General features: G+C 49.2%; 2 protein-coding genes across 3 annotated transcripts; one reads left to right on the top strand and one right to left on the bottom strand.

The window, feature by feature from the left end:
- Positions 1-2390: 2390 nt before the first annotated feature.
- LOC119091997 (ubiquitin-conjugating enzyme E2-22 kDa-like) lies at positions 2391-6423 on the bottom strand. Its single transcript, XM_037214948.1, has 3 exons — positions 6123-6423; positions 4041-4440; positions 2391-3521 (listed from the first exon to the last, which is right to left on the bottom strand). The coding sequence occupies exons 1-3, from the start codon at positions 6183-6185 to the stop codon at positions 3385-3387; spliced, it is 600 nt and encodes a 199-aa protein (XP_037070843.1). The 5' UTR covers positions 6186-6423; the 3' UTR covers positions 2391-3384.
- A 407-nt stretch (positions 6424-6830) lies between these two features.
- Positions 6831-18780, top strand: LOC119091996 (uncharacterized). Of its 2 annotated transcripts, none has more exons than XM_037214946.1 (5): positions 6831-6901; positions 7980-8141; positions 11515-11621; positions 16563-16690; positions 17138-18780. In XM_037214946.1, exons 2-5 carry the CDS (start codon positions 7982-7984, stop codon positions 17661-17663), a joined length of 921 nt encoding a protein of 306 aa, XP_037070841.1. In that variant the 5' UTR covers positions 6831-6901; positions 7980-7981; the 3' UTR covers positions 17664-18780. The 2 variants fall into 2 exon arrangements, with proteins under 2 accessions (XP_037070841.1, XP_037070842.1); XM_037214947.1 differs by lacking the exon at positions 6831-6901 and adding an exon at positions 6989-7009.
- Positions 18781-25925: the final 7145 nt, after the last annotated feature.

Genomic DNA, 25925 nt, shown 5'->3' with positions numbered 1-25925 from the left:
CTTTGAAGTGGATTAATTATGGCAACGATATCATGTCCGACCGTGTTTAGTTTTTCACTTGCCGTCTTCTTATCAGCAATTTGGATTGGTTGCGGACACGAAAGCAGCCCAATTACATCGGATGACATTTTATGCCGGTGTTTAGAGCCCATTTTCGCGTCATTTATCTCGTAGATCTACCAAACATACATTAATAAATTTCAGTACCTTATTTTTACTCTCTGGGTGCGCCGTTAACACTTCTGATTTTGTTTAGATGCCAGAGGGAGCCCACACCCCAGCACTCAGTTTGGGTTTCAGTTCATAACAGAACCGACCGAGGAGATTTGTAGGCTTCAGTGGGTCATATTGACCTCCTCCACAAAAAGTTCAAGAGAAGTTCGCCGCATCGCAATATGACTAGCGATGTTCTACAGATCCCGCCGCGGTGCATTCAGAACAGTACCATCAAACGATCCATGCCCAACGAGGGCTGGGGTACTTACCCCATCAGTGAGAGTATTCATTGCACAGTGCACGAAGGCCACGTACCGTTGTTTTGCCAATGTCTCCCTTGACCGAGCGGCCGAGGCTGGTTTGGCCGCCGCCGCGGAGGTTCAGCACGGAGGCCGCGGCGACGGCCACCGACAGACACAGGGCCAGCGGCCAGACCGACATGACTGTTGAACTTTCGCTCTGCAACACCACCACAGACAGAGGGTGAAACTGGTGCTGACTGGACCCTCGCGTCACCGATAACACCACCGCAGACATAGGGTGAGCTGGTGCTGACTGGACCCCCGCGTCACCGATAACACCCACCGCAGACATAGGGTGGGCTGGTGCTGACTGGACCCCCGCGTCACCGATAACACCACCACAGACATAGGGTGAGCTGGTGCTGACTGGACCCTCGCGTCACCGATAACACCACCACAGACAGAGGGTGAGCTGGTGCTGACTGGACCCCCGCGTCACCGATAACACCACCACAGACAGAGGGTGAGCTGGTGCTGACTGGACCCTCGCGTCACCGATGACACCACCACAGGCAGAGGGTGAGCTGGTGCTAACTGGACCCTCGCGTCACCGATCTACAACACCAGCGGCTGTGATGCGTTTGTGGTGGGCGCCGCGTGGATCTGTACCCACGTGGGCGGTACGGTCGACACGCTGTGCAGGTCACGTGACGACCGTAGCAGAACAAACTTGCCGCCATGCCACGATGTAAGCTTAAGCACGATTTCCACTCTGATGAATTAGAGAACGCGTCCCGAAAATAATAAGTATGCTTTGATCAGGCACATGCCTGCTTCCATCACAACGTGCCCCAGTGCATGTTTTCAGTTCTCATTTACAATGCGATCACAACATAGGCAGAATCCATACGAACAGTCAGATGTCATGAGCAGGAGGTTATCACTTGCCTGCTCAAGCCGAGGGCGAGGAATGAAGGAGCCTTACTCGCCACGGTTGAGTCCATGCGCAGTGCTGCGATTGGGCGGGAGTGGCCGGACTCCCACGGGCCTTCCCACGTAGCACCACTGTCTGGCGCGATAGTGGAAACAGGTGGCACACCTCCGACACACCCGCCCTGCACCAAGGTGTGGCATACATCGCGGCACGCTCAGGGCATTAAAATCACGCGTTTTGTTCGATGCGTAATCTGGTAAGACAGGCACTTGAAAATTCATTTCAATTTCAGTGCAACGCATGTCGGTGGCGGAGATGGAAGGGTAGCCCGTTGCTTGCCTCACAGATGGGCTGATCCATCTGTCACACCCACGTCGCACCCCGAAAACAGCGAGCTGGTTGGTGCCATCAGCTGAATCACTTCCGCGAACGGCTCCCAAGTTTCCAAGTTTTTATCTCCGAGTATCATCGTACGATTTAAACGCATTGCGACCTGTGTCGACTCGGCAGTCTGCGGTTACCAAGCGACCAAATTACCACAGAAACCTCCGTTCGAACTCAGTCTCCATCCGCCCACGTCAAGCAAGGAAACGCCGAGCAACTATCAAATTCACCTCGTTTATTTACAGAAAAACACATTCCATGTGGGTCCGGCGGCGCATCGATGCGGCCTCCGCTCGTCGTAACACCCCTCGAGCCCGACGCCCCTCCGCCGCGCCTGTCTTTCGCTCCGGTCCGTCGCACGGCCATCAGCCGGGAGCGTACGGGCGGCCCTCCACCACTCCCCAACATTCAGGCGGGAGCCGTCCTCCCGCCTCGGGGTCCGGAGGGTGGGAGCAGCGGCGCCCTCTGCCGGCGCCGGGGCCAAATGTGACGTCACCGGATGGGTGAAGCGCGGAGGCACAGGCCTCCTGTCCGGTGGAGCGGAACAGTCCCGGCCCTGGCCGCTACCGATGGTAAACAGGTAAGGCGCCGATCCAGACTCGTGGCGTTTGCAGTGAAGTCGCTCCAGCCAGTGGGAGAGAATGCACGGCGCCCCGACAGCCGGCTGGTGGCGACGGCGTTGGTGCACCGGCGCTTGACGGCCGATCCAGAGGACGGAGGCGGCCGTCACGCAGACCTGAGCGGTGGCTACGCTGGCGACGCTCGCCTACCGGGCCCGCCAAAGGTCCTGGGCGCCGGTGACCGAAGACGGCTGCACAACTGGCTTCTCTCGAGGCGGGCGGCCCGGCGGCCTCGGTCGGCAGTCAGAGACCTCTGGCTGCCGTCAGGAGCAGCGCGGACCGCGCCGACGTCGGGCACGGCGTGGTGGGCGTCAGCTGGTGCACGTGCAGCACGTGCGCCTCCGTGCGGTGACACACACACACACACACGATGCACCAGCACGGAATAAGGGGAACGGCAGCCGGGCACCAGACGGCCTCCAGCCGCGGTGTAACCCCTGCGGCGGTACGGCTCTCTCGGCGGCGTTTAACGGGAAGGTTCTGGCGGTCAGGCTCCCGTGACCGGTCGATCGGACGCAGGGAGGTCGATCCGCCAGCCTGCGAGACGACAGCGCCTGACCAACCAAGCTATCCGAACAAAGGCAGAGGGTCTGCCGACCCGACCGCCTCCCACCCCTCATTTAGACCTCGTAACAAAGCGGGACAAACCCAGCGCATAAGTGGCGCACTTGCGCTTAAATCATACATTGCAATTTTGACTTAGAGGCACCTCTAGCCTACCGCTTCAACGGTAAGTGTTCGATCATCGCACTGTACCGACATCGCACTCTGTCTGATCGGCGAGACCGGGGAGTGAAAGAATCCCGACACAACGTCTCTTACATTCGGCTAAACCTTACCAGCGAAAAAGATTGACCCCACGGCGTTCCGATCTTATGAAAATAAATCTGACTATGATCTCCAGATGGCCTCGACGTGGTTTGCCTGGAGTGCGTTTTGCTGCGCCAGCGTCGGCGCGGCCTGTTGACTGTCCACGAGCCGCCGCCGCCTAGCTGAACAGGGTCTCGGTGGCCTTCTCCAGGTTCCATTCGCAGGAGGAGAGCGCGGCGCGCGCCGTCTGCTCCTCGAAGCCCATGTCGCGCAGCTTGCAGACCTTTTCGTCGAATTCGGGCACCGCCCTGGGGCCTGCGGGCGACGGCTTCTGGTCACGGGCGAACCACACGAGAGAGGGCCGGCTGGGCGCGGCGACACCAGCCCAGCAGCTGTCAGAGGCTGTCTGACCGGCACCGGCGGCGTCAAGCCCATCTGCAGCGCGCCCGCTCGTAGTCAAGCCTGAATGGAGGCTATCATAGTCTACAATGGCTCAGTGGAGAGCGTACATCAGTTGACAAATGAGCTACGTCGCATCGTGGACATACCGCTTTTGGGGCTTTGCGACAATTTCAGCTGCTGAAGCTATACGGCGGGCTTTACGACCATTTCAACTGCTGAGGCCATGTAGCTCGTGGGCGCACCCACCCAGCTCATTCTCATACATAAGTGCGGATTAATTTTCTCCATCAGCTCCAACCTTGGCACACCTGACCAAGCAAACCGCGGATCAGATCGCCCTGCTTGCCTTTCCGATGACAGGCGCTGCTGCGTCACATCGCACCCCTCCCCCCTTTCCCCACCCCCGCCCTCCTCCGCTGGGCGGCCACTCACCAGAGGCGTACTTGTTGGTCCAATGCTGCGCCGTCTTGCGGAACATGTCCGGGTGTTCCTTGTACTGACGCGCCACGACCGCATCCTGCGGGTCGTCCGGCTCAGCGGCCGCCATCAGCGCCTGCAGCGACAGCAGCACGGTGCGCAGCGTCATGGCCGCCGCCCACTGGTCCTTCAGGATGTCCAGGCAGATGGCGCCCGTCACCGACGAGATGTTCGGGTGCCAGATACGCGTCAGAAAGCGGACCTTGGGCGGGTTGAACGGGTACGTCTCCGGAATCTTGATGTCGAGCACGAAGTGGCCGCCCTCGTACGGCGTGTCGGGCGGACCCGAAATCTCGCCACGCAGCTGCGAGTAGTTGTCATTCACCAGCTCCACCTTGATCATCGACTTGGCGATCTGCACGCAAAAGTGAGAGCTAAACACTTCAGGGCACACCCAATGTGAATCAGGATGCCTAATTTGATTATTAAAGTTAGGCATACTTCAATTTGAAAACAACCATTAACATAGGGAAGCATGGTCATCCCTTTTCATGCAGGCATTGTCCAAAAGAAGTACCATCACTCATAGCATACAGATCCCCATTTTTCTAAACATCAAGCAGGAAGCAGAGCATTTCATCAAAACACATAGAACATTCTTCACAAAAGACCTAATGACCAGCCAGCATGAAATAAACAACTTTTACACTTAAGCAATGCTATGTGTTTACATCATTCAGTTCTATGGTTATATAATCAACACTTCATCATCAGCCTTATTACCAAACCTGAAGTAGTAAGGTTATCTAACATAGGGTATCTATGAGGTTATGTAACCAAATCTCTGCACACAAATTTGATAGTTCATCTTCTGATGGAGTGCAAACACAAGTTGTCTCCCCAGGCAACCAGGTGCCTTTGAGATCACAGTGGTCAACAGGAAGAAATTATGGAGTTACATTTTGGACATAGCCAAGCCACTACATTTATATTATGTGATGTTTCTTGATGTGTTATGATCAGGTCACACAGCCATATCTGAACACAGCCACCTGGTGAACATCCCACACAAACCCTACCCATACCATGTAGTTTCCAAATGGTGTGGAATGCCTATATATAAAAATGGGTTTTAAATAAAGAATTGACATTGAATGCAAAATTCATTGCTGAAGAGCAATCAGATAAATGTTGTATGATAACTATAATGCAAACAACAATTCTAGCCAGGGAATATATATCTTAGAAATAAGATATCAGTACAATGAGCTCAACTACCTGCACTGTTTCTGGTCATGGTACAAAACAACTAAAACCAATATTCAAATAAAGATAGCATTGAGAAGCAGGCAAGGCAAATTCCAGAACTGTCTGTAGCCATAAAACATGAATGAACATGATCAATATGACATAACATTAATCAAACACAGAGAAATCCATATTGGCATTTCTCCTCCTTGAAATGCGTGTGACAGTATGGGCTAGTTGGTTACCAAAGGTAGTGACAGTGTGTTTAGGGCAGATTTATGTTCATTCTTGATTGCAGTTTAACTGTGTCATACCATTAGCTGAATTATGTCTGAATGTTTCAAATGGTGAGTATCAAAACTCCCACTGCACTAGCATTCAGACAAGATAATAACATGCAACCCTTAACTTACATAACATTGTACTTTTCACAAAGAATCAGTAATGCCACTTCAGGGAGAGTAAATAAAAGAAACCACAACACAATGTAGCAACCAATGACAATGTATATGATGCTACTTTCACTGTCCATCATCTGAAGCATTTGTTGATGCTCCATATAACACATCTTATGTACGAAATACTTATAACTGGAACAACCCGCGCATTACATAATGTATTCTTCCATTCGCATCTCCTGCCCAGTAACGCCATTTGCCTCTTATCTGTAAGCATAATGTTAATAATGACACGCTCATTGGCCACCATCCTGCATCTTGTGGGGGGTTTTCACCGAGTGTCTTCCTCAGATACCTTGGGGGTTCCCCAGGTGCATATTTGCTGAGGGTTTGGATACCATCAACAACCCGACACCTTGCATGACAAAGTTCTCAGGCAAAGGTAACTCACCTCTTCACTTTTAATTACTTCCTTAAATTCCCTTTTAATCCTTGAAATGGCAATATTCGCCATAATTCAATATTTTTAAGTCCACAAGAACAAAGGAATGATCCAAAACGGCTTGCAAGGAACTCGGAGGATGATATCCCCTAAGATCTGTATGGGCAGATAATGTAAGCTGCGTGCTACAAAGATTTTGCCATATGGGTAAATTTTATCCCGGCCCACTGAGAACCCCGTGATGATGACTCAACGAACACTTAAGTCTCCCATCAATAGCATGCGCGCTACCCTTGAGAGCAAAATTGTTGAGGACCACTGGTACACAACTATTGCGCACCCAATACAAACATAATGCACCTGGCAAATCGCTCTTCAGCTGACTACAAGAATCTCACTTATTTAGTAGTATGAAACGGGAAATCTCATATTTTCTCAAATTTTTGTATAAAGACCATTTCTCATATCATAATGGTACAATATTTTTGAAATTTACTGAGATAAAATGGCTGTTTTTGGCTCTTAAATGCGCATTTTTTGGTATGCATCATTCAGCACGCCTTGACAAAATTGCTCAGCTGATGGCTTTTCGTGTCCTACGCTGGGATTGGTAAGGAGTTCGAATTGAGATTGTTATTGGTCGAAAGCAGTAGACATCAACGCTGATGAGCGTAGTTTGATGCACACGAACAGAAGCCGAGGGCGTTGGAGGTCGCGCTGAAATTGAATTTGCGGGCGGCTGCTCCTCAGCAGCGTTGTTTGCGACTGCGGCGTAGCGGTCGTGGAAGGTGATTGGGCGGTGGTGGGGACAAGTTGTGAATCAAAGTTAAATTGTTGGCTCTTGCAACGGCGTTGTGTTTTGAGTTCATGCGTTTTGGATCCGTAGTAGCACGAAGGTGTCAGGGTGATGGCATATCTAAGGAATGCTGTAGTCTCCTGGCAAAGGTGTAAACAAGTGGGGATGCAGGCTGTGGCCGAAGAGCGTTTGACAGGCGCACCTTCATCCCATAGTTTTAACTTAAGAACCGTGAGCAGTTCCGTCAGTTCCCTCATGCGGAATGCTCACTGAGCTCTGTCCCCATTTACAAAATCCTGGTTGTGATCCTGTTGTCAGCATTCGTGATAACCTCAACACATGGTGTCTGAGATAGCAGTTCTGTGCTGGTCATCAAAGTTATCAGGCCATTTAAATTGGTCATTGCCTAGAATTCATCTAAACATGCCATTGTTGCAGGGTGGTTTAATTCTGGTTGTCAGAAATTATATTTGTGATAATGCAACTTCCTGACATTGAAGTTTTTGCATTCTGGCTATACTAAATTTATTGTGCATTAGTGACTTAGGGTGTATCAGCTACAACTGCCATTTTGTGCCCAACTATACTAGATTGAAAAGCATGGGTATTACATTCTTGGAGCTGTGAAACATTTAACTGTTGTAGCTCCATTCTTAGTGTCATTGCTCACCCATGTAATAAAACTTAAGTGGTAGTTTCAACAATAACTTAACATGTGTGTTGAATTACCAATGATTGACTCACAGGATTTGAGGTACTTGTCATATTGGAGCAAATCATCACCCCCCCCCCCCCCCTAGGTTTTTCCAGCCATTTATTTCTGTATTGAAGTAATGTTAGGATAAAGTATAATAGTTATGTGTGGATTTGACTAAATGTGTGGTGTGATTTTCTTCAAGCTATAGACAGTCATCTATAGTGATAGGTCCAGCATTTTAGCTCCTTTGAAATAGTTGAATGGACCACCAGCTGACTTGCAGTAAACAGTCATGTGTTATGGCATTACCCTTGTGGAAGTTGTGATTGAAATCAATGAATGCTTAAATGATGTGAATGCATGGTGTTTGCAGGCATGGCTGCTCAGGATGAGCTAGATGATTCTCTAAATGCTATGATGAAAGATCTACAGAAGCCACTTTCTTCTACATACACATCTGCTATTCAGCAGATGCTGGATCAAAATACGCAAGAACTGGAGAAAAGCATCCATATTATTCAGGAAAACATGAATGGTAAGACAGCATTTGCATGCTTTGTTGGGTGCACATCACTTTTTGTTGTATTTACCAGTTATACCAGAAGTACTGTTTGTGGTCTAATGGTTCAGGTTGTGGCCATGGTCACATACAGTTCATGGTCATGGTCACAGTCTTGATATTACCCGTTGATTCAAATTTGTCTTAACTGCAACACTTAAGCATGGAAAATTACAAAACCGTCAGAAGATCTCATTGACTGCCATATGGGGCCATGGCATTACAGGTGCTGAAGTGCTCCTCATTGATGGATAGTGGACCATTGTTGTGTTTTGACTGCTGTTCCAAGGGAGTCCATGCTCAGCAGGTCGTCATGCTGCACGCTAGCGACCAGCGCTGCCAGAGGCCAGCTCTGCTGAGTGGCCTTTCAACTGCTTCAATGGCTACCAGTCATTTGTCCTCGCACCTGCAGCTCGTCACCCACTGCTGGATTCACATGCCGCTGGTGGGCTCCAACTTGCTCCTCCACCTGGTACCCCGGAGAAGGCTTGTGCGTCGATGACCGGCGCCGCTGCTCCGCTGCCGGTCGGCAGGTCCACCTGATCTCTCCCCCCCCCCTCCCCCAGCCGTCCAGCTTGCGAAGAGGTCATCTTTAGCGCTGTTGAAATTGCTGAATGATACCAAGTATTTGTGGGTTTTCTTGTCGCTGTTTCACGTCGGGCCCCGCTCGGCAACCTTTGTTTCCGTGTGGCGCTTCGCCCCATGTCCCGCTGGCACTTCCTACAGTGAATGGCCGTATAGCCTCGCCTTCGGCAGGGCTAGTACTGCCTCCTCCAGGAAACGCGATCGTCTCGCTTTCGCCTTGCTCGTGGGTGGCGCGTCCGCACTGAGCTAGGCCCTGGACTTTCCGCCAGGCGCGGCACGGCAGCGTGATTTCCATGCATTTATTGTGGCTTGGTGATCCCTCCGAATGGTGATGCCCTTTCCCGATGATGCGACTATTTGGAGCTGATTCCTGACCAAACGACGCGCGGATATCTGCCGCATTTCTTGATGACTTTTTATGCCATAAGCGCCTTCAAGGCGTACTCCAGCGTGTGCAGCGTCCTCCTCGGGCGCTCATCCATCGCCGTCGTAAGCCAACAGGTGTCGGGGCCTTTGTGCATCGGGTTTCAGAACCCCGTCCCGTTTTCTTCAAGGTAGGCCCACCTAGTGCACCACTCGAATCTTTCCACCAGGTCTTCCAGCTGCTCGTTCTTCCGCCGTAGGCATGAATGGCCATAGCCATTCCGTTGAGAGGCATGTTTCTGTTGATACCGATGGCGCTGTCTGCATTGGTTCTCCAGGTAAGCCGCAAACTTGAGGCAGCTGGTACGGCTGGTGCAGGAGAACAGGATCGGCGCAGGGTTACCCGTGCTGGTGCTCAGGTGGTATGTGTTCTCTTCGTTGGTCCATTGACTGGCCGTGACCTGGAACTGGGCGGCGTGTGCTTCCCAGGCGGGTTCCCGTCGATCCGTGGTGTTGTATTGCCGAGGAAGGTTTGTCAGGTGCTGCTGTGGTGCCTGATCGTCATTCTCTGTTTACCAAGTGACTGGCTCTTAAGAGACTAACTCTAGAGCTTAAGAGGCTCAAAGCTGAAGAGACTGACGCATTCTGCCCACGATTCGCCCTCGTATCATCCTACTTGCTAAGTCCTGCACGGTTAAGCAAGTACAATCATCAGTACATACAGTACATCAGTGTCCTCGCGCCACTGCAGTTGTCCGTGGCAGACTACATACGCCAGCCACAAATGGGGCAAGGGGTCCTGGTGGAGCCTCCGTCCGAGCGCCTAGCACACCCTGCAGAGGGGTCCCTGCGCGGGCGTAATCTTGTCGGTTGGGTCCCCAGATGTATGTAGCTTGCTCCACCGTTATTCATTGTCCTTCGTCCCATTGCCCTTTTATGATCATTAATGGTCGAAAGAGTTGTAATACAATTAGCAAAGGGTGCGGCGCACGCAAAGCCAGTTTGTTGTGCTTCCTGGGTCTTTATTACTAGGCTATCTGATACATAATCATTTGTTTTCCGTACGGCTGTTGCTGCATGACTTCTGTCGGCTAGATTCCTCCCAACTGTCCACTCCGCGGTTCTCCGTGCTATAGGCTCTGACGGCAACAACCTTCTCTGTTCAGTTCAGTTTAGTTCAGTTTATTTTAAACAGTCCACGACGTGGGTTTTCCTTTACACCGCGCGTCGGAAGTTTTTAAGCTGCTGATTTGTTCTGACAAGCATTTTGTCGAGGGTGCTGTGTGACCGTGCAGTCGATGCGCCCTTAAGACGAAATAACTAACTAGAAGCGGGGTTTCCTGTTTCACGTCCGTACACAAGGAAAACACTGCACCTAGGTTGGCTGTCACACAGAAGAGCCCAGTATTAAATTTATGCAGTCAGGTAGAAACGTCATTTGCAAATTAGCAATATGTCATGAAGATAAAATACCGATCTTGACCACAAGCTTTCCTCACATATTGTGTGTCCCAGTTTTAAAAGTGCGTAGTGTGGTGATGGTGCTAAAAGAATATGGCGGGCGATTCCGTGCCGAGACTGTCAAAAAAGGAAAAGACGCTGTCAAATCGAGCCTGCACTTTCGAAGATTGAGGCGGCCCCTGTCAGAGCCACGGATTTCACGCGAGGACAGGGCGGCGCGCCTTGTAAACAGCGCTCGGATCTATACAGGCGCGCCCTCCCTGCGTCAATACCTCCAAAACCCTGGCTGCGTCACGGGGCGCCTCCAGGGTTGCTATTCTTGGCCGGCTAAAGGTGTTTAGAACCGTGGTAGTGTGGTGCGTTTTTGGCATCCATGTTCGATCCTAGCCGTCAAGTTGATAATTTGTGGAGTGTTATGTGTAAATAACCCTTGGTAGCCCCACTCCGCATGCGAAGACAAACATGATAGGAGTGAATACGTGAAAGGATGAAATACATGATGTGAGGAAGAATATGACGTGGTGAAGTACAGAACGTGGGGAAATGCATGCTTTGAGAAAATGCATGATATTGGCGAGTTCATGTATGATTGAATTCATGATATGAGGAAAAACATGATGTGCCGAAACACATTATATGAGGAAAGTAACCGTACCGTGTGACCTCTGACCGCGCGGCAGCCTTAGCTGACGGCTCCGTCCGCTGTGGAGGTGTCTCTGTCACCATCCACGGCTGGTCTGGCTGCAGGGGTCTCCTGACGGCTGGCAGCGGTCGCGGTGTTAGGGCTAGCTGACGGCTCCGTCCGCTGTGGAGGTGTCTCTGTCACCATCCACGGCTGGTCTGGCTGCAGGAGTCGCCTGGCGGCTGGCAGCGGTCGTGGTCCTCAACGGACTGTCCAGTGCGCGGCGCTCACATGCTGCGTGCGATATATGTGTTTCAGAAGTCTCGGACAAGCTGGGATCTTTCGAGGATGTCCGAGACATGCAGACATACCACAACAAGCTTCAGGAAATAATGAAGGCGAAGGAAAAGGACGTCGAACTGCAGGTACTACAACATACGATTATGTCATGTGAGCTGTGTTGTAGCGTTTGTCGCTATCACCAACCAGCAGCTGTGATGTTGGGTGTTTGTGTCTTCGCATTAGCCAGAGGTACTAGTACCATTGTGAACGTAGACGACATTACGTAACGTAGACATAGACGTATATTTCGGCTCTCCGCGATGGACCCGTGGCTTGTCAAGACGATCGTCGCAGCATTAAAGCAAGGTGTCATTGGATGCGAATGCAAATGCTTACATAGCTCACAAACATGCACACAAATATGCGTGTTTGCGCGTGCGTACACGGATCGGGCCATTCCGCGGTCAGGGTGGACGTCGGAGTAGTAGATGGCGCTTCAGTGCACGGCAAACCTCGCACTTGGGTGTTGTATTAGGTCACGGGGAAGGGATTTATACCGGATGGCAGCCCGGCAACGCAATCGCCTTCTCCCCATCTCAGTACGTGACCTAGGGACGAACAAGTCTTCATCCTGCCGTGTGTGACAGTGTTGGGTTTGAGATACCTCCCAGAACTCACGAGCCAACCTGTTTGGCTTGCTAGGGCGTAGTATCTGATGAAAGAAGCGTCAGCATGCGGTATTTACAAGGCTGTCCGCAGAGAGCCAGTCGAGTCTGTCCAGCAGATCCGAAACGTGATTGAGCTTTCTACGCTCAAAGACGACTTTTGCTGCAAAGTCGATGACTTTGGATCCCACAGAGATTTTTGAGTGAGAGATTTGAGAGATTTCCCATCAACCGAAAAACGGTATTGGATCTGCGAAAGGACCAAAACACTCACCAGCGTCCAGATGACACAAGGGGCAAGTATTTCCTCAGGTGTAATGGACCAGAAAGAATGTCAAGGCAGTGGCCAGTGGCGAAAGAATTTTGATAATTCCAGCCGAGAGATGGATCAAATACTAGTCCCAGGCTTTTCACTTCCGAAGCGGGGATAGCTTGTGCCCACGAAAGTTTACGGTGAAGTTCGGGGGCTGTCCAGATTTTGTGGGCTTTCAAACAACATTAACTGGGTCTTCTCAGCATTTACTTTAAGACTGTCCGCACGAAACCAAGCATCGAGAGAGGCCGGAACGTGTTCCATCGGTTTGACAATATATTGAAAATAGCTTTTCTTGCCGCAAACGAGACTGGGTGTCGTCCGCATGCTGCACGACTGCACCCTCAGCGAACAGTCTAAGATTATTCGCAAAGATGCAGTAGAGTAGGGGGCCTGGTGGCAATCCCTGAAAAACTCCCATGTTGTTTGGCAGCTTAGTCGAGAGTCCCCGAAACGGTCAGTTATTCCCACACTGTGGGGGGGGGGGGGGCTGAGGTAAGCTGAAAACCGGAAGCATCGATGTTGTGCAGGCGTGGTTTGCTAGGTTATTGTGAGTGGTCCATTACATCGAAGCATTTGCTTAAATCAGACAAGGAGAGCGGTGTCATGCCTGCATGGTCTTGTGCAGTTAGGATGTCGTCGGATGTGGAAGACAGCGCGGTGTCCGTGGATTGGCGTGGCCGGAAACCGTGCTGGTTCAGGAAAATGAGATGGTTTTTGGAGAGGTAGCGGCAGGACCGCTGATAGACTGCATACTCCACAGTCTGCTATGGCAGAGACGATAGAGATGGGGCGGAAGCTGGAAGGATTTATATGATCTTTGGATTTAAAGATGGGGAAGACGGTGGAATGCTTCCAGGACTCGGGCGCTTCGGAGAGGCATAGACAGGAAGTGACCAAGGGGAGCAACACGTCACTCATTGCCTTAAAACAGAGAAAGATCACACGCATGCAGATACCATCGTCCCCGCACGCCGACGAGGCGTTCGTACCAAAAATGGTCATGCGCAATCCCGTTGATGTCCGTGGTAAAAGTTTGAAGGCTCAGGCTCCAAAGCACGGGAGGCGGTAGGGGATAACAGACGTCTCACCCTGTGCTTTCCGCCGATGAAAAAAAAAACCTGTTTGGGTGGTCTGGGATCTCCTCTGGCACATTTCGGTGGGGTTTTCCGTTCCCTACCGCTGAGCTTATGTTTCTACGGGTTGGTGACCGCCCTCTGCAATGGGCTTTCGGATCCCCCCACAGGTGCCGCGTCGAATGGCAGAGCGCGCAGCCCCATTGAGCTCTTTGTAGTGTAGAAACCTGCGACCGAAAACGGCCAAAGCTTCACCGCGGCGTGCCATGAGGGCTTTAGTTACGTCGGTCACCGCTGGAACCCTAGGGTTGCGGGCACGGATGGATTTCACCGGAACATGTAAATACGTAATGTTAACAAACTGCCAGAAAACAATCACTTAAGTGCAACCGTCTCCGAAGAAATCACCGCACGCCAATCAGTACACAGCAGATCATGATGTGAAGCATTCAGGTCGACACCACGGGTGCGCCGGGCACGAACAGGCAGCTGTAACTGATCACTTCGCTGTGGAGCAACATTGAAATGCCTGTAACCCCCTTAAGAGATAGCACAAAATCACGACAATGTGTCCGTTTAGACTTGGGTCAGTATATTATGGAACAGGACCGACGGATCAAGCACACCACACCGCAATGGCTGGTCAGACGGTAAGAGCTTGGGTCAGTATATTATGGAATAGGACCGACGGATCAAGCACACCACACCGCAATGGCTGGTCAGACGGTAAGAGCTTGGGTCAGTATATTATGGAATAGGACCGACGGATCAAGCACACCACACCGCAATGGCTGGTCAGGCGGTAAGAACTTGGGGTGGTGAGCTCCTGATAGAGTGCACACTCCTGGGGTCGTAAATGTACCCGCCTCCTCCGGGGAAGGTGGGAGAAGCGTTGATGCAGCACCGAATCATAACCACGAATGGCCGCCACGCCCGTCTTGTAAGATTGTCGCCAAATGGAATTCAGTTAACATCTTGAAGTCCCGGTGAGGATCCGATACACGGGGATCCATTGCCTTGGCGCATGTGATTCGACACGTCCTTGTGACATGATAACCAAAACTATCACAAGCAAACTGAACACGTAAAGTAAGATGCTGCCCAACAACCGACAGCGTCTCGGACGTGACACCGGCTCAATCTACTTGCCTTGTTTGTGTTCTCGGTCTGCGTGACGACGGCCTTGAAAGCACCATATGCCAGCTTGCAGTGTGAGTAGGGTGTAGTCCAATCGTGCGTTGTTCCAATTGTTGGGATTTGTGACGGACCAGACAGCGTGACGCCCGGCCTGACTGTTATTTTCGATCCATCTTTGTGTGCATCTGCTCCCGTGGTATTTTTTAGCCGACTGGCGGTTGGCATTTGCATGTTTGCAGCATATATATATATATATATATATATATATATATATATATATATATATATACGGTATTTTTCATTGTAATGACGGTACGGCACATTCCTTGTAAGATGTAAGGGAGTTACGTGCTTTTTACGTACCGAACTCATCAACGAGGTCGGCAATGTTCGTGTGTGAAGTCACCGATCTATGCACGTTTCCAGCATCCTTAGCAAATAGTATAACAGATGTGACCGTCTATAACACAGTTTGATCCATGATAAACGTTGTCGGTAACAGCGTTAAGGAGTCTCTTCCACAATAAGGATTCTGAACTGAGATGGTCATTTTCGTGGTCATTCTCTGCGGCACACAGCCACGCCTTTTTGCAAACATCAAACCCACATTTCTGGGCTTGGTATATGCGATTTTGTGTAGCCTAGGACGCACCGCCTATGGGCAAATCGCCCCTCCACCTTCCCTCCCACCCCCACCCAGACATATAGACGTCGCGAGAACGTCCCGCCACATTGGCTGTATTGTGTTCATGGTCAAGAAGGATGTATCCTATGAAACATTCGCGTTTGCGGTGATGCAGTACCTAGTGTGTGAATGGTGGATGGCAACTGGCAGACAGTCAAGTTGCGCTTCTGGTTGCATGTCTCGATCACGAACCGCATTTTGCTATTGATAACACAAGCATTTGGGCAACCACAAGATGTTGCGGACATGAGACTGAAGATCGAATAACTTAAAGGGAATGTTTCACGTCTGAAGATATTAAAGGAGGCACCAGATATGATAAAACAAGGTCACTATTGGTATACTTTTAAGTAGAAAATGCTGCTCTAGACAACACAGTTTCTCTGTGAAGTATGCACCTCGCTGCGTCATTGATTGCGTTATTGTACCTCCCGCAACATGGGTAGAGAGCCAACTGCCGGCCGTTACATCTGAAAATCGTGCTCACGAACGCCAGATATGAACGACTCAGCCATTATATTTGTACCGGCCTTATCGCCCGCACGGCTTATGGAATGGCAGAGTTTGAATGACGCTATTCTGATGTCATGGTTGCCAACGTGACCCTGACATACTCTCCCCGAAATAATGTCCCCATTTTCGCGGGCGTAAATGTACTCAAAAACAGAGGAGTTTCGGTCTCAAGAAGGGCAGGACTGTGAGCTGCGCCGAAAAGTCTTCAATATGGTTAGTTTAGTTCAATACCCTATGTGCGTGTGGAACACTCTAAGAATGCCGTCATAGCCGCGAATGCAAATGCAAGTAAGGCACATGGTGTCACCAAAATATATCACGAGAGAAGGCCAACACACGCTTATAGCGCTCATGAATTCCCACGCTTGAAACAGCAACGCCACCTTGCGGTGCGCACAAGTACCAAAAGTAATTTATGTCGTCCACTACAGCGACGATTCAGACGCGGCAACCCAGGCAGCGACTATGGTGTCATGGAACCGTTGTATGACACAAAGAAACGATGGCATATGGAGCAGCGTTTTTACTACTTAGTGAAATTGTGTTATTGATAGCATTCTTTTGCATTTGTAGGCAGTCCAATAGTTACAAGTGAGTTTTTTCATCATACCTGATGCCTGCCTCAATAGCTCCAAATGTGGAACAATCTCTTCAACAGTTCAGTAAATTCTCACATTTGCTGATTTTACCCGCAGACCGAGAACCTCAGGATGGTGTCAGAAGTGAAAGCTCAGAAGGCCAAGCTGAAAAGTGACTTGAATAATTTAGAGCTCCAGACTGATACAAAAGTGAAGCCTCAGCACAAGCAGTTGGAAAAAGAAAAGTGAGTAAATGCGTGCATCGTTTTCAGTACTTCTTTTCGCGGTAACGCCCCACTTTGCTTATCATTTTCGCGGTTCCTTCAATAGTGTATTCTCATTATCCATTCCTGACAAACACTGTGCATTTTAGCATTATGGTGCGCTAATTTCATTGACGCATGTTGCCTAGTCATCCATTAGCAGGTATTCCAACCTTCCCAATTGTCGGTGCGGCTATTCCCAGCAGCAAAATATCGGCGACTGTAATATCATGGTATTAGTCAGTCTACCTACTGTTATTATGTCTGTTTCACCCAATTTTCGGTCGTGCGCGCATTGCCATCTCGGCTGCCGTAAATAGTGAGTCAGTGTTGCGTGCTTTATTCTGCATATGCAAGGTGGCGGCTAGGGCGCCGCCAACATCCCTTGCGTCGACTTGGATGCGCCGTCTGATGATTTCCGCCTGGCAGGGCCACCTTCTCGGCGTACGTCAAGCTGTGTGGTCACGTGCGGCTCGACTCGCAGCACACCGGTCCTGATGTGCGCGGCACTGTCTCTCTCGAACCAAGTGCTGACGTCACGTTCAGTTTGGACCCCGCTACGCTCTCTGCTGTGCAGCTCACCAATCGCCTGTGGCAAATCGCCGCCGAACACGTGGCGCCGGCCAAGCAGTGTGCCAGCCAGCCAGAGCTGGCCAATCAGGGCGCCGAGCCGCTCGAGGCGACCAACCAGAGCGTCGAGCGTGCGAAGACGCCGGAGGCGACCGACCGGAGCGTCGAGCGTGCGAAGATGCCGGAGGCGACCAATCAGGATGGCGAGCGTTCTATGGCATTGGAGGCGGGCAAACAGAGCGTCACGCAACCTAGCAAGATATTTGAAGAGTATAGACCGACGGCCAAACGAACGGCGGCGCTGGGCACAGACAGCGAAATGGCGGACCCCGAAGACGATGACAGCGCGAAGGAAAACATTCCTGCAAACTGTGTGGAGGCCTAAAAGTTTATGCCTGGGGTCTAGTACACAAACGGGAAGTGCTGTCATGTGTCATGCAGTCATCATACTTATGATATCTTTCGTGCTCATGCTTCATTGAAAATCCCTGAGGTTTTCTTTATTAACATTGCCCCATGCATCACATTTGCTTTATATAACCAATTTTTGCGGCCCAGAGTTGTTCGTTTTAGTGAGTCGATATTTCAGAGAAGAATTGATAGTATGAATGTGTACATACTGCATGCGGCTGCAGCATAACTGGTGCTTCATGGCGCACGTCCTTTGGCCCCAAAAGCACCTTCTCGCCAGAGTTTGTAGGTTAGACCTTTGCTTTGTGACATCAGCGGTGTGGGATTCATTTAAACACTTGTACCAATTTCCGCCTGGACCTTTGGCGTCAGTTGTTATTTGTCAATCATGTTGCTTCTGGACATTCGGAAAAGAAACACGTTTACCTTAGCCGGTGGTTCAACATTTCGCGATTTGTCCTTGCAAATAACCTTTCATTCAGCTGAACCCTTTGTCCAATCTTGTGATTTGTAATCTTGCGACAGAGAGGTGTGATATCACACTACACCATTCGTTATTTGGTGCGATTCCTTGCCTGACGAGCAGGGCGAATTTCCCAAACGAATTTTGAAACGTGAATTTTCCAAGTCACTCACATTGAAATTAGAGATTCATTGGACGTGAAATGAAGCCCTCTGTGCTGCAGCGTCCCCTTGCAGCACCTGGTGCGCGAGGAATGAGCACATCGTGCGTGTGCCCGCCCTGATAGTAATGTTGTTCCCCGACTGCTGCATCAACTATGTTTTTGAACAACGTGCGCATTTCTTGGTATGATGTGACCGTGCGATGGATGGCAGCGATAGGCTAGCACGTCGCTTGACTTGTACAGAGGGCACCGCTTCAAACGTCTGTTAATAGGTTTTCAGTTAGCGTAACAAGCACGGGCTGTCTATTGAGGCGGGGTTCGTATTCAGTGCGCCCACCATGTGGCTTGTACTGTCAGTTAAAACCTGTGAACCGCTTTGTACGTATCTAAAAAGTTTGTAGTGCTCACGGAAGTCTGTCTGCTGTTACACACTGTGCATGTCTCAATAGACGCGTTGAGATGGAATATGGCGTTTGGTTATCTGAAGGGAACATAACCGATGTCAGGCTTTGTCAATACTAAATAAAGCATCATTCGTGCGCACTAAAGCGCTAAAACACAAATCAGTTGTTGAAGGAGAACTCGGCCCACTGGTGAGCCCGCGCTTTAGAGCTTTGTAAAGAGATGTCCAATAGAGCTCCTGAATCAAATGAAGCCTAACCCGCGACTGCTATTGGCATTGCTATGCGGTTTTGCTGTCACCTGTTTTTGTCCGCCATAACCGAACGCACTAAAGTCAGTAGCTTGGAACATACGATGCCCCTAAAGCAGCACGGGGGCTACCATGCTAAATTTTAGTGAACCAGTTCGGGCTAGCTTTAGCTTAAGTCGAAATGGTGCCATACTGTCACAAGCAGCGGACTCAGGGCCAGGACTTTATTCTGCAGCGAGGGATCCCAGTGCTTTAGTCCTCCGCACACGATAACGGGGAATGTGATTGACTTCCACTGATTTAGCACTAATGCATATCCGATGCCAATCGGTGGGCACACCGTTAAAGCACTCAACACAGCCAAATCCGGTTAGAACACAACATTGTGAAAAAATGAGCAATGGTATGTTTTAAGTGCTTAGAATTTTGGGAGCTTTCAAATGTGTTTGAGGTCAATTTGCGGACAACTTGTCTTCTACTACATTTGTGACAACTTGTTTGAAACAGGTGTTCGGTGTCCAGATTTGGCCCGTTCCACCGTCTTACTGAAGCCTCTAGCTCTCGAGCAGATTGGCAAATTTTGTCTGGTCGTAATGGTGCAAAATGGAGTTTGTTTTCAATGATGTTCATATATCATGATCTGGAATCCAAAACCCTACGTAATGCTCCCTAGTTAGGGGGACAACGCCGTCTGTCATTGTGGGGTCATGTCATTGACTGATATGCTATCAGTTATTGACTAACATGACATAATGTCATGCCGATAATAAGAAGACATTTACAGTACCTATGTGGATCGAATGATTCCTACCTGAGTAGCCGAACCTAGGTGGCGGTAGTTGTAAAACAAGCACTGACAAAAAGGGACAGAAATCGTTTTCCATCCCACAATCACTGCGAATTGCGAGATAGAGACAAGCGCATTCCGTTCACATATCGTAACGCATGTAGTTTGCTTGCGATGCAGCCTGCCCCGCGTATCATAAAACAGCAATACAGTTTACCCCACCGTTTCATACAACTTAACCGGCGATTGGGCGGGTTGTACCATTTTAAATAAATTCCTTCAGAAGACATTTACCGAAAAAGAAGCAAAGCGATGGCGTGCTTTCCTAAACTGTACCACTACATATGTGCTGAAGGTCATAGCTGTCTGCAGGTCTACGAGTCTTAGTCTCAGCAATTATGACATGAAAGAGCTTAGGGCGAACGCTTATGTCCATTGCTCCGTATCGGCTTACAGCGCAGCTGTGCACGTGGAGCGCATACCTGTAGTGGTGTGTACACTCTACGTAGGTGTGCACAGGGACCGCACACCTCCAGTGGTGTGTACACTACGTAGGTGTGCGCGGGGAGCGCCCACATCCAGTGGTGTATGCACTACGCAAACGTGCTACTCCAAGGTGTTCATTAAACCGGTCTCGAATGCTACATTTGTTTCTTCTGCGTAAAACATCCCAGTACGGTAGTTGTGATATACATTATACGCCACATTCTCCGTATCCGTTTTGCCCTCAACCCATTAACACTTTTGTGACAGATCCTACCCAAGCTGGACGCGTCGTGTGCTTCAGGCCAGATGAAACTATCAGTTGAGTTGAAAAGTCTTATGTTGAATTGACGAAATTAAACATACCAGGAGGTGCAGGTAAAACGATGTCGTGCTAAACAATAATTACATTTGCGTTGTTCAATATGTAGAGCTGCACTTATCATCAAGAGGGTGAGCACAGCTCAAAATATGGAGACCTTAAACGTGATTGCTATTTTGCACTACCACGCCGTTTAAATACTACCTCCTTGCATACTGAAGGTCGTTAGGTCAACATAACAAAGTGCCGAAAAATCAGGAACTGAAGGCCTTTCTTATACGAAGTGAAATCAGCGTTGACCTCGTCTCTCGCTTTACGGGAGTGTTTTAAACTTAGAACAAAGCTGTCTTCAAGACTTTATTTTCATTAAACCTATGCGAAGGGTCCCAGAGGATCTCTAACACGTCGAAAACTCAGCAACGTAGAGCCGCGCGGAAGACGGCAGCAAAAAGCTCTCTTCAAACTGCATTAGATTAGTGCGACCGGATAACGGTATGATCTTTAAAATGGCTTCAGGTCACAGTGGTGAAGTTATCTTTTTCAGACTCCTGTTTTCTCAAGAACTACGCATGCCACGGCAATGCGGAAGGAGGCGTTGATTAACTCTGGGAAAACTGGATTAGGTAAGCACCAGTAAGCATTGACACATGTGACCTGAAATAAGTCATGTCAGCTCAAATAAGGGATGGCAATTGTTGCTTTGGTCCGTCTAGTAACATGAAGAACATGGCAAGCCACATCCAACGGGAGACCAATGTTGGAAAGGCATTTTGAAGCTTTAAATATGGTCATTAAGGTTTAGGTCTGTGATTTCTGGAGGGTCTGGTAACAACAATTAAGGTTTTGACCTGACGTGACCTTGGATGACCTGGCTTTAAAAAAGCAACTAAAAAGATACTAATGTATCTTTAAGTGATGTAGCTATTGAAATATTTCCATAAAGTTTGTCTGATAGGAAGCTTGTTTAGAAAACCTTAGGAGGAAAGGGGCCTCTTGAGGCCCCATCTCGTAAGGGGGGGGGGGGAGGATAACAATAGGACGGTTAGTCCATGTTGTCCGAGGCCGTGTAAACCGCTCGATCAGACCGCGACATTCAACTGTTTGCAGAGCTGGTCATGTGCAAACCGGGGTTTCGCATACGCAATTATTTGTTTGGTTCATCTTTCCATGTCTTTTTCTTGACGGTGATATAGCGTCAAATCGAAAACGCGCGACACCGGCGTCTAGCCTCACTTGTTTCTCCGGGTGCTGTTTCTCACGGAAAAGAGGGAAATTTGAATCAGACGAGGTTCACACTGCTGTGGATGGGAGCATAAACGTACCGTTCTCTGCAGCTTTTGTGGGAAGTAATTTTCATATTTAACTCGATATGGGTCATTGTAAACTTCTAGCTGAATCACCCGTGTTTCGCATGGTTTGGAAGAAACGTTCGCTTGGAAAAAGTATGAATGTTTTAAGCACGTACCCAGTTGTCTGCAACCAAATATACGCACAGTATAAAGCTCTCACAATAGAAGTATGCTCAAAAAAGCCTGTGCGCAAAAGTTGTTATGCTTTGTTCGTATCGTAGAAAGTACCTATGTGGCATCCACATCAATGGAGGTTCTTCAGGGTAAAAGCTTGTACGGAAAAGCTCTTATGCATGAAAGAAGTACGCAGTTGTTCATAAGTAGTTCTGCGTACACAAACGTTTGTAACGGGTAAAAGTCGTTTCACAGAAGTATGTACGTAAAAGACAGTAAGTAATTGCGCGCACGTAAGCGTTTGCAATACATAAAGGTCGTTTGAAGAGCACGTACGCAAAAGACCGTATATAGTTGTGCGAACGCCAATGTTTGTAAGGGGTGAAGATCGTTTGACAGAAGTACGCACGTAAAAGACCGTAAGCAGTCGTGCGTACGCAAAAGTTTATACAGGATAAAGGTCGTTTAACAGTAGTACGCGACAGATCGCAAGCATTTATTATTTAATAGCAAATGTGTACGGATAATGCCCCTACGTGATGAGTTTCGCGGTAGATCGACCACCCAGTACTAAATCATGGGGTGTCATGAATGTAGTCTGCCGGATAACCTCACGCGAATGGTCCGACAATTCCTCTTTTACGTCTATCGAACGTTATAGCCCTCTCGGGTAATGTTGGGTCGGTTGCAAACAGGTCTCAATCAAAGCGAGAAATGTGGCGCAGCCTGCTCTCTGGAACATGATTTACATTACGTAAGTGATCGTGCGGGCCGTCGCTCACACGTCAGCCCGCCGTATGTTACTAACCAGCTGACTGCCGCCGCGGCCGTCAGCTGGCGTCGGTGGCGCGCTCAAGAGGCGTCAGGCGGAGGCGTCGACAGAAACGCTGGCAATGCAATGCAAAGGATAAAGGTGAATACGACAGCAATTGCGGGTGATCTGCTGTGGATGTTTTTTCACTCCGTCCTTTCAATCCCAGGGTCACTTTGACTACCATCGACTCGTGTTTATTTCCTGGCCGCTGTAGGACATTTAATTTGATGGAATAAAGAGCGACTTTGATCCGACCTATGCAATTTTCGCCGTCCGCCGCCGCCCTCTCTGGTCCACGAGATGTGGTGGCCCCGCTGTTATAGTTCATCAGGGGCCCTGCGCCAAGGATGAAGATTTGATTTATAACTTATATTACACATCCGCATAGTAGACTGCGCACGTGACTTTGTCAAACAAACTTTACCCTGACGGATATTTGCGTGCGGATTTGACATGCCTACATCATAACTTGCATGACTTGCATAGCTTACATAACATAACATGACTTGCGAAGTGCTACACACGAACTTGATCAGCGACGATTGTCTGCGTGCGAAAAACTTGGCGCGGCCTTTTTCCCAACGAACTTCCGCGTGTACGAACATTTTCGTTTAGATTTTTCGTGAGGATCGGTTTGCCACACAAACCTTATCCAATACCAGCTTTTTGCATCATATACTCTACTCTGACGAACTTTTAACCCGATACACAGGATCCTGAAAAGCCTAGACATACCTTATGCCCTTAGACCTTTACATACCCTTAGACATATCAATCTTATCGTTCAAACAATTGCCATACTAACCTGTTTATGCATACTGTTGTCGGCAACCCATTTCCTGCAGTCCTCAGCATAATACCTTGTGTCGGATGTTAGAATGTTCGTACTCGAATGGTTGGTTCTTTGGATATTTCTTGCAGGAGGTGTACTATCTTCGTGGCATGTTTCGACACCTGCCCTGGTGAAACCCCAGAACTAGTTATGTCTAATAATAGAAAGGAAAGTGTTATCGTGGTATCGGGTACCCACAATATATAACAGGCAACTTATCTGAAAGTGCTTTCCAACCCATATTACTCATACAACGTTTCTTTACATCACCAGACATTAGGCGCTTCTTTCGATGTAGCCCCAGATACTATTTCTGGAATGGGCGATCTCGGTGCATGCGATATTCACGTGAATAATTCATGGTAGCTTCCGCGACTGAGCGTAGGGACTTCGCCCCGATCTTTTTTTTCAAAATTAGCGTGCACATTAACACATGAAAAAGAAATGACTCCTCGGACACCAGCGACCAGGACGCTAGACGCGCACCTTAAGTATGGGATCAGAAAGCAGGTGCCCCGCCTCTCATGGGTATGAGCTGTAGGTGCTACCTTCAAATTAGCAGGTCCGCAAAGCGTGGAAAAAGAGCTCAGAAGCGGTGCATCTGGTCCGTAACAGCTAGCGAATACATGACCTGCTCCTTGCCGTCGTCAGGTGCTGCAGACTTAAAGTAATGTTTTTTACCTTTCCAACCGCGCTGTGCTGGCCTGCAGGCCCAAGGCCTAAAAGTGGTACATCTAGTATGAATTGCCTTGATAGAAATGAGCGTTTGTCATTGGCACAGCGGGCGGCGTAAGCCATTTACCGGTAGGCGCGTTGGTGGATGCTTGAGTTTGGGCCAGTGCGTCGCTGGACTATGCTATATGTCGCCGGCCTTATATTGCTTCGCGTGTCCGTGCCATATGCCGCTGATCATGTGTTGCTTCCCGGGTTGATGCTATATGTCGCCGGTGTTATGTTGCCTCGCGTGTCCATGCCATATGTCGCTTTGTGGGTCCTGCCTTGTAAAGGCAGCCTTACAACGGAATGAGCATCCAAGTAAACAATGCTTCCAAAAGCCAAACTGCGCCTAAAAAAAAGACACTGGTGGTTGTCATAGGGTTGAAATCAAACTCATAGTTTGTTCTCTTGCTGCACTCGCGCGATGATACCTTCATAATTGTGTATTACTCTTCCTAAAAAGGGCTGCACGCTCCCATTGCATTTGTTGCATAAACATTTTGGCTAATAAGTATATTGCAAACATCACCTTGAAGATCCAATCAAATGAAAAATGTTGCTTTCATAGTGCCGAACAGGACATTCACTAGCATTTCTCCGGTTGGGAGTACTACTTCAAGCCAAAATTGCGAGCTTTTCAAAAGGATTTTAAAAAATAATAACACCGATCAAGTCATTTGCGTCTCATCTACCCATGGGTGAAAATTTACAAAAACCGGGTATCCTCCCTCTACTGGTAGTATCTGCACAGCTTCGAAGCATTTTTTGTATTCATGAGTCTTCCTTTTGAAATTACACTTTTGTATAACCTGTTCACTCGTTATCATCAGAAGAACCTGAAGCCGAGTTTTGACTAAATAGCCAATGTTTGATTGACGTAACACCGTTTAACCACTAGCTCCTGGTATGATAAAGGTCGGTTAGCAATTCCAAATCGTGACCCCAAAAAATCATCCCAGAGTCTACATCGCATATAAGCCATGGGCATCATGTCCGTCAATTGTTATCAGCCAGCCATCCAATGGCATCATTGTCGGTACGCTGTATTACCAATGCAGCATGTCCCACGCACAGACGATACACGTACCGCCTGGCAGCTGGCAGGAGAGTTCGCGTCACCCTGAAATGCCTGGGGAGCAGACACAAAATGTTTTGGACACAAAAAACACGCACAAATATTCGGCGCATCGACTTCCCTGCCAGTCAGGGGTGCGAAGTGAGGTGAGTTGCGTTGGGGGTCGAATCGTAAACATTGTGAAACCTTCCGAAAACTCTCCAGCAAACGCATTTTTCGGCTTTGGCCTACCTTTCTCCTAAAGTTGGGAGATGGAGCCCAAGTTGGGTGGCTGAAGCCCCCTCCCCTCCCTTTCCCCTCCAGCACTGGGAAACTTCACTCCTGCCGTTAATACATATGCCATTCAGATAAGCCTGGCTGCACTGAAGGCCTAAAACACAAGCGTACGTCGATGTACCGACTTAACGATATGCCACAAAAACACATATTGCGCTCACCCCAGCACCCGTGCGCATACGCAGCTGG

This window comes from Pollicipes pollicipes, unplaced genomic scaffold, assembly GCF_011947565.3.
Source record: "Pollicipes pollicipes isolate AB1234 unplaced genomic scaffold, Ppol_2.1 Scaffold_3447;HRSCAF=4054_pilon_pilon_pilon, whole genome shotgun sequence".
Classification (NCBI taxonomy): Eukaryota; Metazoa; Arthropoda; class Thecostraca; order Pollicipedomorpha; family Pollicipedidae; genus Pollicipes; species Pollicipes pollicipes.
Note: the sequence above shows the minus strand (reverse complement) of the source record. Positions and strands in the feature narration are given on the sequence as shown.